Here is a 17,705-nt window from a genome sequence, read left to right as displayed (position 1 = left end):
TACTAAATTTCCCTAGTGCCACCAGCTATTTGATCACAGAATAATGACACCCGTATTTGACAAATAGGTCATGCAGAAGCTAATCTTGACATGTCTAATGTGAATCTAAAATCAATCTGTTCAGTCTTACTGGTCTGTGTAACATCCTCTCATCAACTATAATACCCAGTCAGCTTCATAACTCACAATTATTTGGTACATACAGACTGTCAGTTTCGAATGTTTGAATTCTGTGTTCATTTCTGTGTAGGATTCACAGTTTGTCTGAATAAGAAGAGAACTGGGGATCATCAGAAGTGTTTTTTTAAAGAGGTTACTAAGAATATTGCAGACAGCTTATACTCAAAGCCTTCGAAATCCTTTTACGTGGTATATAATTTTTTCCTTCTCTATGGAAAGTGTTTACAGAGTTGTCACTATTGTGTTTGCCTGCAAATAACTCTTGGGCTAGAGCAGAGCCTTGCAGAAATAACCAGGCCACTGACTGCACAACCTGAATTTAGATGCTGCACAAGGAAGTCACAAGGATGGTTGAGTGTCTTTCTAATAGTAAGACAGACACAGAAGCAATAAAGACTGATAGAGGTGTTTCTGTAATTTCCTTGGCAACAACAGCACAGAGTCCATGGAAGAGGGAAGCTGATATTGTGTATGTGGGATCCAGGAAACTTTTAACAGTTCTATTCCTCAGCTCTGTTCATTTAGGGTTTGCCAGAAGGAATGCTGAATGTAAAATCATTACAATTTTGGATGATTGGAACTGTATCTGCTGGTGACAGCCCAACCTGATGGTTTGATACAAGATATATGGTGAACATTTGGTAGTTCATAGACTTGTACTGTGCAGTTTTCATCTTACTTTATGCAGTTAAATTGTGTCTATTTTTCTATAGTTCATTTAAAAAAACACAGGATTGTCAATTTAGTTTGCCATAAAATGCCTTGCTTCGTATTCTGGCAAGTGTTTTCCAAGAATGAGTATTTTGTACTAATTTGAAGTCTTTTAAAATCACTGCAAGCATTCAAGCACACAATATTCAGTGTGTGCTAACTGCTCTTATAGAAAATACTGAGTAGAAATACAGTTTATTACATAGTCTAAAGATTCTCTTTTTCATATCACATGGTGGCCAGATGCAGCAGCTGAAACCCACATTTAGAAAAGAAAACATTTTAATATAGTGAGAGTTGATAGACGTGCATCAAAGTGAAATGTTATTTTTGTAGTGATCAGCAGGCTTCAGACCTCCCATGCTAATCATAAACTTTCAAGGCTAATAAAGCTAATTTGTTACTTTACTGCCACTGGCCTCCAGCTCCCTTTCCAAAGGGCCATCTTGCACTTGCTTCTAGCTAGAAAATTAGCAAAAGGCCTTCTCTTTAGGCCTGCTATGCGTGTGATATTGTTTGTTTATATGGTTCTATGGATGTGTATCTAGATATATTTATAGAGAGAAACTGGATGAGCTATCTGGTCCTTCTTTACAGTATTTCTTTATTAACTTGTACTGCACTGGTTATGGCTACCATATGTTCAGGCCTCATATCTTCCTCTAAAATATGTCCTTCTTTCTTCCTGGAAAAGTTGACCTGAGAGAATTACAGGGTTTTGTGTATTTGTGCAGGCTATCCAGATGTGTAACATTATGCCTGATTTTACAACCAAGTGAATTCTATGAAGTTACACCAACCTTTTTCACATATATGTAAAAGGCACTTTAAGATGTAGAGCAGGTATTCCAAAGGACAGCTGAAGAGGATAAAGGTTGCCAGAATACATCAAGTCTGTCTGGTCAGATCCTCTGTGAATTAACAGTCTGTCAGTAGGCTGTAGTGGAACTAGATACAGACCCTAGAGGTGCTGTGCATTTCCAGTTCTCCAAGCCAAAAAAAAAAAAAAAAAAAAAAAAAGCAGTAGATTTGGAAATTGCAGTTGCAAAATGAAGGCCAGTGCTGAATCTCCATACTGATGATGGCTGCAGTTTGGCCTCTCTGCTGACAGAATCTCCAGTCCCATGGGATTTGGGTCTGTGTCATGGGCTATGACATGTCATGATTGGAATTTTAGTCATAAAAGGAAAGATTATTTCTGGACAGCTTCTTGATAAAGAGACTATAAGATGATTTTCAAGAATTTGGTTTTGCTTTATTTTTTCCAAATGAAAACAGAATTAGGTGCAATTTTAGGACTTCAAAGCCTGTTATATTTAATTATGGGGAACTAGTCTGAGAATCTTAAGATGGTGTTTGCAAAAGTGTGACGCAAGAGATAGGAAAAAGTATTATCAGTCTGTTTCAGAGGAGTGTTTATTGTGTTACAATTCCAGTGAGTTGTGAGTTTAATCTTCTTAAATAGCTAGGTTCATGTGCTCAGTTTATTCCTGGGAATTTTTTTATTACTGTGTCCCCACAGAATAAGCACATGGATGTTCAGATTAAGCATTTTGTGATTGACATGAGTAGTAGAAGCAGCATTAAACTAGGGGTATGCTAAAGCTGATGGAATTTATGGTGGAATTGCAGAATTGGATGCAGAATTATTATGTTGAGTAACACGTCCCTTCCAGAGAAAATTCTTAAAAACTTAATTTTGTGTAAAACTAAATGATTATATGTCTTTAATGCAATTCTGTCCACTTTTCTGAATTTGAAAGGAATTCAAAGGCAACTTCCAGCTCAGGAATTTGTTGTGAGTCACCAACTAATGTCTTTACTAAGCATGTTTATGTTATGAGTAGACCAGCACACTTTTTTAATTGGAAGAATATATAAGTTTTTAATTCAAAAGAAAGTAAACAGCCATTATTCTCAATTTAATTTGAAATAGTATTTTCTTTAAAGTTTGTAGGTTACAAAAAAATCTTTAAGTGGCAATACTTAATCTGTCCTAAGAATTAGTTCACATAGAACCTGCTGATTCTACTGTACCAATGTCACAACACATGAAAATGAGAAAAAAAATCGTGGCACTTGAAGTATAAGCGTAACATTTAACCTAATATTTACCTATAAGTCCAAGGAGTCAGGCTGTTGACACCTTTTTGTTGCAGATGCAGTAGTATTTTATTTCCCTCTAAGATACTGGCAAAGTAGCTGTTTTGTTACTTGATGGTACTGATCAAGCTGAGAGATTGAGAGGAATTAGGGACTAGTAATGGCTGTTACAGAGGACTGTACTTGAAAATAACATAAGAGAAAGAAAGATAGCTGTGAACATGGAGGGGAAGGATGGGAAAGGCTGTGGAAAAGTACCTGGGTAATAATACTACATTTAGATTATACATCTGTTTGATGTATAAGGAGTGCTTGGAAAGTTAAAGAATGAGATTTTAAAAGCCTTTTTAAGATAAATGCCTAGTCTTCTGTTATACTACTTCATAATAAATACTTTAATTCATAGATTAATGCTTGATTTAATCTTCATCTATTTTGGCTTACGATAAGTAGTTGTCAGTGAAGCATTGCAGATGGAATTTGTGTAATGCCATTTAGCATCACATTTTAGCGTGTATATTAAAGTATTCTCTTGATCTATTTGACACAATGCATTTAGAAATTTCAAACAATACATATTTTATATGAAGTAGTCTTCTAGCACATTGTGTAGAATTTTGCACTGTGAGCTTTCATCTATGCTGGCACAAATGATGACTCAATGGCTAGGCCACTAACCTTTGAATGTAGGAGAATGTTTAAAAGAAAATTGAGTTATACCACAGACTTACTTGTTTGTGTGCACGCCCCTCGGTACCAGAAATGTTCTCAGTTGAAAAGAGCAAAATAATAATTGCCTTTTTTTGGAGATGTGTTTTTTCAACAATCTTCTGTCTGATGAGATGGCATTTGAAATGTTTATAGGGCTTTTAGGTCATCAGTAATTGGCTTGAGCAGCAACTTTAGAAGAATCCTAATCATTATGAATTAAGATGGGATTTTCTTTCTTATTGGTGCATGACTGTAATGCAGATCTGGCCAATGTGTGTTGGTGATACTGAGCAAGTGATCATTAAGCTTGGGTTAAAGTCACTTGGACAAATTCCTATCACAAACAGTATGGGCCATATCCAATAGACCACAGCATTTTAGAAATCTAGATGTTCTAATGAAGTTCTGGAAGTCTCGTGGGAAGTTCTCTTTTAACTGCTGAAAGTTTTAATAGCTCCGTTGGGGTAAATTGGAGATTGCTATTGTAGTGTGATGCCTTGAGAAATCCCTCTGCAAATTTGCCAGGTGTAATCAGAATGTTGTGGGTTCTAATGAGTTTTTTTCCTGTGGGAAGTATCATTAAGTTCATCATCTTTCAAGAGTCATCTTTTCTTACAGTGATACCCACAGTGATACGAGCAAGTGAAACAAATCCCCCGAAACCTCCAAAGAAACAAAAGATTGAAGATGGGAGAAACATATTTTTCACATATGCAGATTTAAAATAAAATCTTAGTTTTGCTATTTTTTGGATGGTTTCACTAAGACCTTGACAGCATATCTAAAACAGCAATGATACTGCTTTGTGAAATACATGTGAAAGAGGCAAGTCAAATCTAACCTAAATAAGCTACCAATGGAATGGAAGGGTTATAATGTTACTCTATGAAAATAACTATCTGGTGAGTACATTCTTGCTTAATTAAACATGAGGTAGCATGTGGAGCTGTATATAAAAATTAAGCAATATATTAATTGATAAATAGCTGTTGTGAGGAAGTCTTCCTTGAAACCCTAGCTGAAAGTCATTTAAGACATAATCCATACAAATATGCAGGTACTATATGGAAAATACTTGGAATTGTGCAGAAAATCTTGAGAAGGAAATCTTCCACTTTGAAGGAATTTTCTATGCTTTTGTTCACTTGTTTTTTGTTGGAATTCTGATTGTTTTCCAGCCGTGTGATGGTGTTGGCTGCACAGATGTGCTTTTACAACCAGATTTCTCTAACAGTCAAGTTTTATGTCCCTCTATGGGCCTTTAAGATTAGAACTGGTGTTATTGCTAGCTTTAACCCATGTAGACAGTCTGAGTATGGGGATAAAATAATCAGCACCATTTGCTTCTTTCAAAATATACATGGAGAACGTTTCCTCACTTCCTTTGTTCTTTGTGGCCCTTTATGAAGCTGGTTTTTTTCTTAGTGTTCATATTATATTTATTTGCACCTTGTTATCAGCAGTTTCCCAATTTTAAGCCATTATGTAGTATTTCTACAATGTATACTGTAGGCCTAAGTGTGTAGATAGTAATTGTGCAAAATTACTTAAAAATAAAATGGCATGCTAACTAACTGTAAAGAAAGGATTTAATAAAGTCATTTGGGGCTTGACTCTCCTCATCATACAGTAGAATAGTGTTCCTGAATTTAAGTTTGCTGTTTGTAACAGGAGAAAGTTAGGCAGTATTGAACTTGATTAGGTTGTCAGTTCAGGAAGACAAATTTCATGTTAACTGGACATGCTCTGAGTATTCAGAGGCTTTTCAGCTGTTTACACGTTTGTTAGTTACATGAGTTGCTCATCCTGTAGCAGTGATGTATTTTAGCCATGGGAAGGCATCATTATTCTAAGATCTTCATGATCTAGTCTGAGCTGCATATGAATTTTCAGAATTCATATATAAAACACATAGCTCAAGAATTCACATAATCTATAGTGTATGTTTCCAATTTTCTGCTATGCAGAAATCAGCCATGCACAAGTATTGGCCATTTTCTCAGTGTTAATGGCATATGTGTTTGCAAGACACCAGAAAACCAGACTGAAGTCCAGGTATCTGCTCTGCCTGTATGCTTCCCAAACTTTTCAGCATGTGGGACCACTGTCCAGAGTACAGGCAGCTGGAAGACTCCACACATACTGACAGTTCATGTGGTTCTAATGTGCAACATATGTTAAATGTGATTACTTTACACTCAGACATATTTATAAGATAAACTGTCAGAAACCTGTTATGTAAGCAATCAGATTTCCGCAGAATTTTGTTTTCATCAGGACAGCAAAGATACACAATTTCCCTTTAATTAAAAAGAATTCATTTTTGCATGGTACACATCTGGTGAGAAAGGGAAGTCTTGTTCTTTCACTGTGGCTGTGCTTCTAATTTGTACCTAATTTGCACCAGCAGTGTAACTGATCTGTTGATGCTGTCTGTTCTTGACCTGGCAGGGACCCCCAGTGATGAAAAATGAGTCTCCAGTCTACTAACAGGGTGGGTTTTAACCTAGGCTAGTGTCAATTATTTTAATTTGCAAGGCAGTTTGGGGCAGGTTGTAGGCTATAGTTTGCTGAGCTCAGATGAATGTATTGGAAGATGTGGTGAATTGTGAAGATGGAATCAAACAGAATGCAGGAGATCTGGGGAATAATTTCATTTTTGGCTCATGAGTTTTTTAACTAGATGGGCAAAGTTGAGATGTGGTTGCTGCTCAAATCATAAGTTACGTTACTGATAGATTAGTTCTCTCTGCCCACTGCTGGTATCTGGGTTGTGTAATTAAATAACTGGAAATTTCCCTCCTCTTTCTTCCTGTATTTGGTTTCAGGATGATTGCTTAATCCAGTGTGTTCTGATCAGTATTGCAATTAAATCTCAAGTCTTCAGCCAAGCGTATACATTTCCTTTGGCAAAACAACAGCTATTTTAGGTTTTTTTGTTTCAGAAGAGGAGAAACCTGGTATTCCCATAAACTACTGAAGTTGATCACAAATACAAGTCTTCCAAGAATTTATTTTTTTTTTCCCTTTCTTTTGGATGTGAAGTCATCTCTGGTTCAGTACCTCTTGTGACATCAGAGAATGGAGGTGCCTGTGCTACAGAATTGTCCTTGGCTTTGGAAATCCAGCTATGTGACTCCTGGTCTGATGTTTACTTTATTTTGTTAGAAGGAATTCTGACCTAGTCCTATCCAATTAATAGCGTGTGTAATGCATTCAGTACTGGCTCTTTCTCAAGGTTACCTCCGCTTCAAAACTGTTTATCTGCTGCCTGATTCCTTTTGCTTAGCTTATTTCTGCTGTTGCTAAACCTTGTAAACACATGGTTACAAATGTGAATTGTGTCATAGGCACAGGCTTTCAGGGCCTGGATTACACTAACCAGCCTAAATGGCCCTGACCAGCCTCACCCTGGTGGGCCTCCCTCTGCATCTCTGCCGAGGGGACCAGTAGCTCCATTTAAATTCAGCCCTGGGTCTCCAGTTCCTCTTTGAGCTGCCTTGGTGATGTGCCTCTCCAGCTCAGTGTCTGGCCATGGTCCCCTGCTGGTTTGCTTCCTGGTCTGTGGACTGACTTCTTGGCTGACCTTGGGACATGCCTTATCTCCACTGACTTACTGGGTGATCTTGAGTTTTGGGTGACCCCAGATCTGCCCTTCTTCATCCTGTGGTGGCAGTGGGACAGACTCCAGACAGTGAAGGTGTCTGCCTTGCTGCCCCTGTTGGCAAGCTTGACATCTGGCTCCCCATCTCTTTAGGGAGTAGACAGCTATCACTGTTTCCTGAGAGAGTTTTTGAAGCTTGACTGATACTGTTTTACTGCTTTAGTTAACTAGTAAGTATGAAAAATATTGGCTAGGACTTTCTTTTCATCTGTAGTTGGCAGGAGATGGTGCTCATTTCTTGCAAATGTAGGTTTTACCATAGTGTTCTTTACATATTTTCCTACCTGCATATTGGACTAGTGTGTACTGCAGTTGCTCCATTCTTGAGGAGGAGTCATAATGATTTTGAAAGTTCTTCCTAAATGTGTTTTCCCCAGACTAAAAGAATATCATTATGGCTTTGAGATTGCTACCAGTGTAGAAAATGACAGCATAGGTAAAGTATATGCATGAAAACATGTTCTACAAAAGCTTCCTCCTCCAAAATGATTTCAAGAAGATTTCCAAGCAAAACTGAAAATTATTATTGCATTTGCAGTCCTAACTGGATAGCTTTCTCTTGGAGGCAGCTTGTTCCCGTCATTTTATGATGGGATGTAGCTGTCATTTGCCAGCTGGACACCTGGGGAAATGTCTGTTAGCACTGAAATCTAGTTTTAATGTGTAGTAGTTTTGAAGCTGAGAAAAGACTCTTCTTTATAATTCTGATTTCATTGGAGGATTCGAAGTGTGGTGGCAGTTCGGTGCTTTTTTGCCAGGACCTCTCTTTATTTGGTTTTGTAATTAAAAAATAAGCATACTTACATGATCCAGAGACATCACCTTTTTCCTTAATGTATCTTTAAAATACTTTCTATGTGTAGAGTTAGAAGTATGAGCCTTCATCCTTAAAGTGATATATTTGAAAATACTGGGTTTCAAATTTATATTTAGATTCTTTTGTCTAGGAAGAAGATAACATCACAGGAAACAGACATTCATTATTTGTGTAATTTATAATTAATTTGATTTAGGTAAAATTTTTAAAAATTATTTAAAGTCTTTCAGGTGGTTTTTTGTTTCTTTTTAAGGGCAAACAGGCCTATTCCCATTTCTTCTCTTAAATACAGTATCCATAAGCAGTGGTGGTACCAAGTAATTTATTTCTGGTTTTGAGGTTGATGTGAAGGAACAAGTTTAAATAACTTAAAGGGCAAGGCTTTTTTTTTTTCTTCACTTCCTATTTTTATGTGGCTGCTCATTTGCTGTACTTCAGCATTAAAGCAGATAGAAATGCATTAGGTGAAACTACTGTGATGAGATATTTGTGTTTGGTTTTTATGCACACACAAAAAGAGATTAAATATGATCCCTTGAAGAACTCCTTTCCTTTTGGCCTCAGCACTTTTTGTGTGTAGTAAGAGGCAGAAGACAGCATGGAAAATGTTGGATCATGTGCTATGAAACTAGGTAAGAAAACAATATTAAAATCAAGTGTGGGGAGGAGCAGAATATGGTGCTAAAAATTTTAATGCCTTATAAGGGAAACAGAAGACGTTGATTAACAAATGCCAAATGCAGGGAGAATTTCTTACAAAATGAATGGTATTTATAAAAATTAGACATTCAAGGCATGGTGTCCACTTGTTCTGTAGTCAAAATGTGGCTTTGGGCAGAGGAAGGAATGCCTTATAAATGTCATCTTATTCTACTTGCACTATGCAACTACTGTCTGGGGAGGGAAAGAGGTGCTTTGAGAACTTGGGATAAAAACCAGAATTCTGTCATCAAAATACAGAAAATTGGAATACAGCCATGAAAAACATGCATTTTAGCCCAGCCCTGGGCAGGTGAAAACCAAGGGTCTTTTCCTCCGTCCAGCAGACTGTAATCTGCTGCTCTCAGAAAAGAGAAAGGGATAATAGATTTAATACTGAAGGAAAGATTCAAGATGATAAATCAATTTGAGGTTAATACTCAACTCTTTGAAGGTGGACCTTTTCAGTAAAGTCTGGCTTTGTAATCACAAGTCTGAGCTTTAAAAAGTCAAGAGTAGGGAGAAGAAGAAAGAAGTGCTCAGATTTCCTTCCCAGGGTTTTTGTTTAAAAGCACCATGCACTGCCAGTGCCATGAAGAGGAGAAAAAGATGATAATGAAGATTAATATGTTATTACTGAAATAACTGACAAACTTCCAGTGATGTCAGATAAGATGGAACAACGTAATTATATACAAATGTGTATTTGAAAGTTACTTTCTTATGCCATGTCTACAGGATGCATCAATACCTTTTTAATGGTGCACTTTCTAAATTGATCAGAGCTCTATTCCCTCGTAAGAAAGAAACAAATAGATGAGAATCAGAGGAAAAGGTAGGACTTGGAGTAACTTCAGGTAAGAAACAAGTGGAAAAATGAGGATTGCTCAGTTTAGAAATGGAAATAAGCAGGATTATAAGTTAAAAGGTGGTGGTTAGATAGTGGTTAACCAGAATAACTAATAAAAGCATTAGCAAAGACTCAAACCAACTCTGTGGAATAATTTATTAAAAACTTTTCAGAGATCTTTTTTCGCAGCATCCCTTTGTCTCTTCCATAACTGTAGAGTAGAATAAAAAATGATTAGGCATACAGGTAAGAATGTAATAATAAGCTTCATTAGGTAAGAAGACAGTGGAAGTCATGCTGCCCCATGTAACAGTGTATTCTGGTAGCCAGTCAGTATTTCAGTTTTAGGAGGAAGTATTTTATGGGCATAAATAATCACCTTAAAGGTTTATTTGGACAAGTATGTGAAGTTAGCTGTTTTCTTAATAAAAACTTGGAGCAGAAGGCTACAAATAAGATTCTCAGTTACTTGGAAAAACGTTAGTATCTGAAATACTTCAATTGAGTTATAAGTTCAACCAAGAAGAAATGCTGAGATGGAAGAGAATTTGCTTGCTTTTGAGATTGTGTGTGAGATTTGGGTGCAATGGCCTCAGGAGGTAGCTAGTAAGACAACTTCATAAAGTCATTGATATTTACAAATCCCTTGAGATTGACAGTTTGTTCACAGAGGAAAGTTGGTACATTTTAAATGCAAACTTTGCTGTCCAAAGATCCATTGTTTGTGGTTTTTAATTTCTGACAATGAGACATAGGAACTTTCTTCAAAAGATTCTGATGTCCTCTTCTGTTTAAAAAAAAAAAAAATTTGGCTTTCTATTTAAATTATTGTATAAATAGTTATGGTATTATTTTATTATGGTTATTATTTTATTTATTTTGCTTGTATGTTTCTAAGTACAAACAAGGATTCTTTTGTGTTAACATTATATATTTTATTTTTTTTTCCATTTCAATATTGTAAGGTATTTTAGTTTTTCTATCTCCTGCTGAAGAACTTCATATCTGAAATAGCTCTTCAGTAATAAGCTCATTTTTTTCTGTTGCACTACTGTTCTGTAACCTGTAGTATGGTGGTTGTTGAGGTTTGCAGAGAAATTCTGATCTTGGTTGCAAGATCAGTGTTAAATTTCAAGTTATTTTGTGCTGCAAAAAAGGCCGTGGTTGTGAACGTGCACAGTTCCATCTAGTTCAGTTGGATAAAGCTTGAAAGCATAGTAGCAGGTATAAACAGGTCTCTTGTCTTAATATGGGGAACAGCAGGTTCTGGATTTCAGGGAATTCAGCCTGTGTGGTGGTTTTTTTAGAGGAAAAATTAAAAGCATATGGAAAGAATTAGTTATGTGACTTATTAAATGGGAATGTAGTACAGTTTTCTGTCCTCAGAAACTCATCCTAATAATATTCAGTTAGGCTTTGATAAGGTTTTTTCCTGTTTACAGAGCGTATACTGTTTTATGGAATTAGGTGCAGGGAGCAGGCTAAAACCAAAATTGTTTCCATTTTTTTTTTTTTTAAATTTTGCTTAGTTCTACCTAACGTTTAAAAAGAACTGGTTGGAAATCTTGTGCCTATGCTATATATTTATACATAAAAATTAGCTCACTTTGTGAAGAACTGCAGAAAAAGGCCAAGCTTTTTTAAATAGAAACAGTAGTAAATTTTCATGAAGCAACTTTCATCACTGCAACATCTGAAATAGTGTATTCTTTTCAAACTTTTTCAAGCACTGAAACTGTAGTTTTAAGTATCATAGTTGGAGCTCTTGTGTTGGAAGTGTTTTGAACTCTGATTTAGTTGGCAGTTTGTTCAGTATCCTTTTTCCTTTTGTGGTACATCTAGATATTTTCAAAAAATATGGAAGGACAGGTTGGCTTCCTGACAGGGTTTTGATGGAAAATTTCCTTAAGTTTATTTGGCTTTACATTTTTAGTCCAGAGATTTTGCCATAGGCAAGCAGTGTACAAAGTACCTCTAATGGCAGCCTCTACATTTAGCTGTCAGCACAATGGTATAAACTGCAAACTTCAGCTTGCCTTAGAAAGGGAGAAAATGCTTTTTTCATTTAGGTCTTGAAGGGAGGTGTTGTATTTGCGAGATCAATGTAGCAGGATGGAGTTCTGGATTATTTTTGTCAGAAAGTACTTTTAAGGTTATAGTGTCAAATTTTCAAGAACTGCAGGTTTAGCTGTCAGTCTCCATTCTCTCAACCCCGTGTCTGGCTGCCTGTGATCATTCAGAAGAGCCCCTCGTGAGGTCCATGCTGCAGCCCTCACTCGAGCTTTTTAAATCTTTTCAGCTTTAAATCTTTTAAATCTACTCCGTCGGAGGAAGTCACCTGAAAGGGAGGGGGATTCTTCTACCATCGAGACCCCTGGTTCCGCCTGACCCCGATGCTTCCGCATTGCTTCCCACCTGGCTCCCTCGCTGCATGCAGTGCTGGCGGGCGTTGGCGGTAATGCTGCCAGAGCCACCGTGCTGCAAGGCTGTGTAATGACAGGGAAAAAAGGTTGAGTTGTGAAAGGCAGTCTGGTAATTTAAGAGTCTGAAAAGGACAGGGGTTTTTTTTGTAGTTGTAGGAGATACACAGCGTTGTAAGTCGGGTTAGGAAGGAGGAGAACACTCTTTGAGGACAACAGGAGTAGCCTGTGAAAGGAAAGACCTGAGCGGGAAGAGACTCAGTGACAATGACATCTAATGAATACAGGTCAGATTTTACTGTGCTTAAGACCAGATATCCAAATCAAGTGCAGCAGATTTTAGCATATGCTGATTTTCTATAGTAAATCAGAAGTTTGACTGTAATTGTGATTCTGATAGGTCTCTAGTGCTTTGTTGCCATGATTTGTTTGAATATGAAAAAGAAGAGGGAAAATATTTGTACCATTCACCTCTCATAGCAGAGGAAAAGAAAGGCTGGTAAAGCTAGTATAAAATAAGATGTGGAGTCTGACATATTCAGCTGTGTATACAAAGCTTACCAAATCACAAAAAGAAATCTTATACATAGTAATGGTATGCTTCTCAATTTCACCAATTTTTTGACTTCCCAACTCCTAAAATCTTGAGATATTTTCAAGTACCTGTGTTCTGAATTTATGTGGTTTAGTGTCTGACATATGAGACCAGGTTATTCTTGGGTCATATTTTTGAGATTTCCCCTGCAACCATGAGGATAGGAAATATGTATCTGCATGAAAGATGAGAACAGTGTGATTTCTTGACTTTGGGAACTGGAACTTTAAGAAAGACATAATGTCTCACATTTCCATGACAAAATACTTAAACAGGCAAACGAAAACTTAGAAGAAGTTAAAAAGTAAAATGAGAAAGGGAATAAAAGACAATACAGAACTGGAGCATTCTGTATATGTTATAAAACTGGTGTTGGCTCCTGCTGTTGAATGTGATAGATCAATGGGGATCAAAAGTTTCTTTATGTTCTGTATTTTTTATGCTGGTTAGTTTACCATATGAAAATTTCTGATGCATAGAGATTACAATCAGACATACTCAACTAAAGGGAACCTCTCCAACTTCTATAGTTCTGTTTACAATTCTATTCATTTTGGGGACAAACACTCAGTGGTTTGCTTCAGAGATGTAATAATTCAGCTTTGTATCAGGTTTTTAATATTACTTTATTCTGTACTTGAAAATAGTACTTGAAAATGTACTTTCCTAAAAGAAAGTTCATTTTCAAGGCTTGCACTGCATCTTGCATAGTCAAAACAGGTTACTTAATGGGCTGGACTGCTATAAATTAAAATTTCTTCTATTCACTTAGAATATGAAAGAGAGATTACATTCATATCCTGCTCCAGGATTATCCCAAAGAATGGGGGTCCATTTCAAGAACCAGTGTGACAGTCTGTAAAGCAAATGGACACATGGGTTCCCTGTGGGCCAGGACTTAGAACCAGCAGATTCTAACCAAGTCCTTGGCAGGATCAGGCCGTTCAGGTTGCAGGGTTGTGCTGATGTGGGGCTGGCTTTAAAACCAGGCTATTTTCTGGTTTTATTTTAATTTAATTTATCCTTTATTACAAACGTCTTCAATAAAAGGAGGTGCTGTACCTTTAAGTAGCACATGCCGTCTAACCATCAACAGGCATCTTTTTGCAAGCTGCTTTAGCCTGTTTCTCCAATCATGCCTGCCTAAGTCAATAACGCATTGCCAAACCTCCTCGTGCATTAAAGGTTACCGTGCAGCTTGTTCCATGAATCACAGCAGATGCATAACTTGGCAGTGACCACTTCTGTCCCTCCCCTTCTTTTCTTCATACTAACTACAGCCCCCCAGCTCATTGCTGGCTGAGCCCCCTCCCCCAGCAGGGAGAAGTCATTACATGAAGAGATCAACTTACCAGTTGTCTTCAGAGCAGTGGCTGAGAGCAAAGCTCCTGGTCGTACAGTGAGTGCGATAAAAAGGGGGAGAGGGAGAAGGAGTCGTACCTAGAAGAGCTGAGGGCTGTGCGACTGAGACCGGAGTGCATCTGCTAGCTGTTAGTACTTGGCAGAGGGTTTTCTCCTGCAGGGTAGCTCTAACTTTGGGTAGTAATGTTTGTCAGCTACCTGATACTAACGTTGCTCTGCTTTCAAACAGCAGTGTTAGCAAGACCTGGGGGTGAGGTAAGCAAAGCATTATGTCTTGTCAAATATTGCCAGAGTTGTATTTTCTTCCTATGTGTTAAGACGGGTTGTGAATGATTCTTATGTTGCTAGAAATTTTAGAATTGCATTGCTTGATTCATGTGTAAAAAGTGATTGTTTTGGTTACATTGTTTTGATTTAGGTTTTGGGGTTTGTTTTTGTTTTGTTTCAGCTGTTCAGGTTTTGGGGTTTTTTTTGCAAAACCTATAGGTACTAAGAGGAGTAGTTTGAAAGTTAGCTTGTTTCAGTTGGTACACTATGCTTTCTGTAGAGACATGATTAGTTTGTGATTTTTTCTTTACTAATATACAGAGAAATATGATACTTCTTGCAGCAGTACATGATAGTGTTCTGTTCAGATTTTGTACAAAAAAACCCATGCATGATTCGAAAAGTTTTTACAAAGGATATTTTGAGGATGTGGGCATGTAAAAACTCCAGGCTTGGTTACTTTAATCACATTCTTTTTGTGCAAATATATGTAATGGTTAGCATGTGGCAGGGCTGAAAGAACTTTATTTTTTAAGATTCAATCTCACATTATTAAAGAGGGAATTTCTGCATTTTTAATATGAAAAATCTTAAATAAATGGAATAGAACAGTTCTTGTTACACTTTAAAAAGTTGCTATTTAATGTACAAAGAGCATTTTTCCAGATTCTTGTTCTCATCAGTGCAGTCTTTACTTCATACCACAGCAAAAAATTTCAGCTTCTTATTTGTCATTTAGGAAGTAATTCATCAAACTTGGTACTATTAGATCCGAAATATTCAAACTAATGAAATTACTAGCAGAAAACACATTTGATACTCATTCTCCCTCACTCTCACTGAAATGTTATGTACAGTTAAACATTTTAAAGGAATCATTGGGTAGTTTTGTTCCATAATAAGCTTTCCTTCAATAAATCTGCTGAAAACAGTGATTCTGCTTTAGAGCTTTGTCTTTTTTTAGTCCTGTTTTAAGTTTATAGTAGTCTAATAAACTCCAGAGCAATTACTTACCCTGGCAAAAGCAAGTGGAAGTGAACTGGACAAAACACCTTGTGGTGGTGTGTGTTTGAAACTACCTGTTGCTCGTGTGTCTAGATTTAAACTGGGTTTTGAAAAGATAAGTTCTAATGGTTTTGATACAAGAAAATGTCTCAATGAAATCTTGTACCACCTTTGATCTAATTAAAGCATGGGAAATTTTTCAACAGAGACTCATGGAATTTAAATGGATTGATGATCAGGGCAACTGGAAGCCAATCATTGCCCTCTAGTTGTCACTGAAGTTTTTAACTTCCTGGTTGATTGTTACTGAGCACAGAAAATTCTAGGTGGACTCACCTTGTCCAAACATAGGCACCTTAAAATGTGTGGTGGCTCATATGGAAAACATTTCTGTCGCCACTGCATGCACATGTGGTCTTCAGAGATCCATATAAAGAACAAATCTAGAGCAGCAGCAGTGTTGCCTGCCAATTATCCTCGTTAGCAAGTAAAATAAAAGCAATACTGTGTTCTTACCTGGAAATTAATTTCTGCAGTAAAAGTGCAGTGTGGAATGTTTTAGCACTGTGATCCATATGCTGAGGACTTTAAACTGTACTGCTCTTACTTTTTCAGCTAATACATCAGACAGAATATGAATAATGGCCTGTTAAATTATCAGGGAATTTTAAGTTGTAGGTTTTAGTAGGTAGTGAGAAATTTTCTCCCTTATTATGTTCATATGGCTAATTTTTTAAATTAGATAATTAAAATATGCTGTTTCTACTATTATTACTAGAGTAATTATTTTTCCTGTATTGTAAGAGACTATCTGATAATCTTGTGCATTTCCCTGCTCCAGCTGCAGAACCCTGGCTATATAAATATTATTTCTCTAGGAAATTGCTCAGTTAAGGTTTTTCACATGGTGGACAGACAATGAGTTGAAGACAGGGAAGATAAAGGAGAAGCCATTTTTAATGGAACCTGTATTGTAGTTTTGAATTGTTCTGTTTACTTCTTTGTATATTTTAGCTGATTTATAGGATGTATTTTTAAAAGTTCTGTTCATAAAAGTGTTCGTTTGTGATAGATTACAAAGTGAATGGCAAGCTGCTTTTCTTGCCAGCTTATTCTCTCTGTATTTTAATTCTGCAGAACTTTGACCACTCAAGGCACAGAAAATTACCCAACTGTTATGTTTTTACTCTAAGAATTCTTAAGAAACTCCTAACACTTGTTCTAATGTGTTTATAATTATGTTCTGCTTTTCATTTGTTGCTGAGTTAAGGAATTACTTGGCATGAAGTCAATGGAACTGCATTGCATCACTTTTCCATTCAGGAGGGAAATAAGGTTGTATAGCTTTGCAACTTACACCACATTTGCAGTGGCCAAGACAAAAAATGTTTTTTGTGTGCTTCTTTGGAAATGAGCATGACTCTGCTCATCCATAGCTGGAAGCTCTAGCTGATACCTCCTTCCAGGATCAGCCTTGCTTGAGGGTCAGTGTTCAGCTTCCTTTCTGGAATGTCCAGGAGCAGCTGTCCTTATCAATAGACTATGCTGCTGTCTTCTGTGCCTGAGGAAGTGCTAAGACTAAGTTAGCATCAGATGAAAAACCTGAGTGATAAGGAGTTGGGAAGTCAAGATGAACCAGGGCAAACATAGTGATAGTATAGTGATAGTATGTAGAATGGAAGAGGTCTTAACTCGTAATTTCAAAGAAATACTTAATCAAGGTTTCCTCCTTCACACTTCTTCTAATCTCGTGGTTTGTAATCATCTCTTGCACGAAATCTTTTGGTTTGACTAGATACACAAGGCTTGAGAAATTTTTGTACAAGTAGAGTCTTCTGAGGAACAGCCCATCAGGTATTTCTAAGTCTTCCTAAGCACATCATTGTCCAACAGGTAGCCTTTTGAATATTGTTATCTCAGTATAATTGGCATAAGTTTGTATCTTGAAAAAAGAATCTCACCTTCCTTGAGAGTTTAGGTTTTTTCAGCTGTAATGGCCTCCCATTGAAGTACCTTTAGTCTTGTGCATGTTGGCCATGAACCAGTGCTGTCAGTACTACTTTGAACAAGTACATGTGTCTGTGAAGCTGTGCCAGTGTAACAAAGTAACCACCCTGGCCTCCTCAGCAGAAAAGCAAAATCGAATTGTACAATTTTTACTTGTGTTTGTATTGTTTTCTGTTAGCATGAAAAAAAATCCAGTCTAGCTCAAAAAAATGTGTGGACAAAGAGAACTGTGCCTCACATGTTGCTTTGATCTGTATTTTAATGTGGCAAGTAATATAATATGAGTAATCATAAAAATGTATGATATATGGCTT

General features: G+C 36.9%; 1 protein-coding gene across 2 annotated transcripts in view; it reads left to right on the top strand.

Annotated features, from left to right (window-relative positions):
- The window catches only part of THSD4 (thrombospondin type 1 domain containing 4), a 244,548-nt gene that overhangs the window by 130,365 nt on the left and 96,478 nt on the right, over positions 1 to 17,705 (top strand). The window contains exon 1 of one of the 2 annotated variants that reach the window (XM_030456849.1): positions 14,174 to 14,367. The exons of the other annotated variant lie outside the window; for it this stretch is intronic. Within the exon in view, the coding sequence (XP_030312709.1) occupies positions 14,296 to 14,367 (72 nt within the window). The 5' untranslated portion in view covers positions 14,174 to 14,295. Of the gene's footprint in view, positions 1 to 14,173; positions 14,368 to 17,705 lie in introns of those variants that run through there. 2 annotated transcript variants of the gene reach the window in all.

Source organism: Calypte anna, chromosome 10 (genome assembly GCF_003957555.1).
Source record: "Calypte anna isolate BGI_N300 chromosome 10, bCalAnn1_v1.p, whole genome shotgun sequence".
Classification (NCBI taxonomy): Eukaryota; Metazoa; Chordata; class Aves; order Apodiformes; family Trochilidae; genus Calypte; species Calypte anna.
Note: the sequence above shows the minus strand (reverse complement) of the source record. Positions and strands in the feature narration are given on the sequence as shown.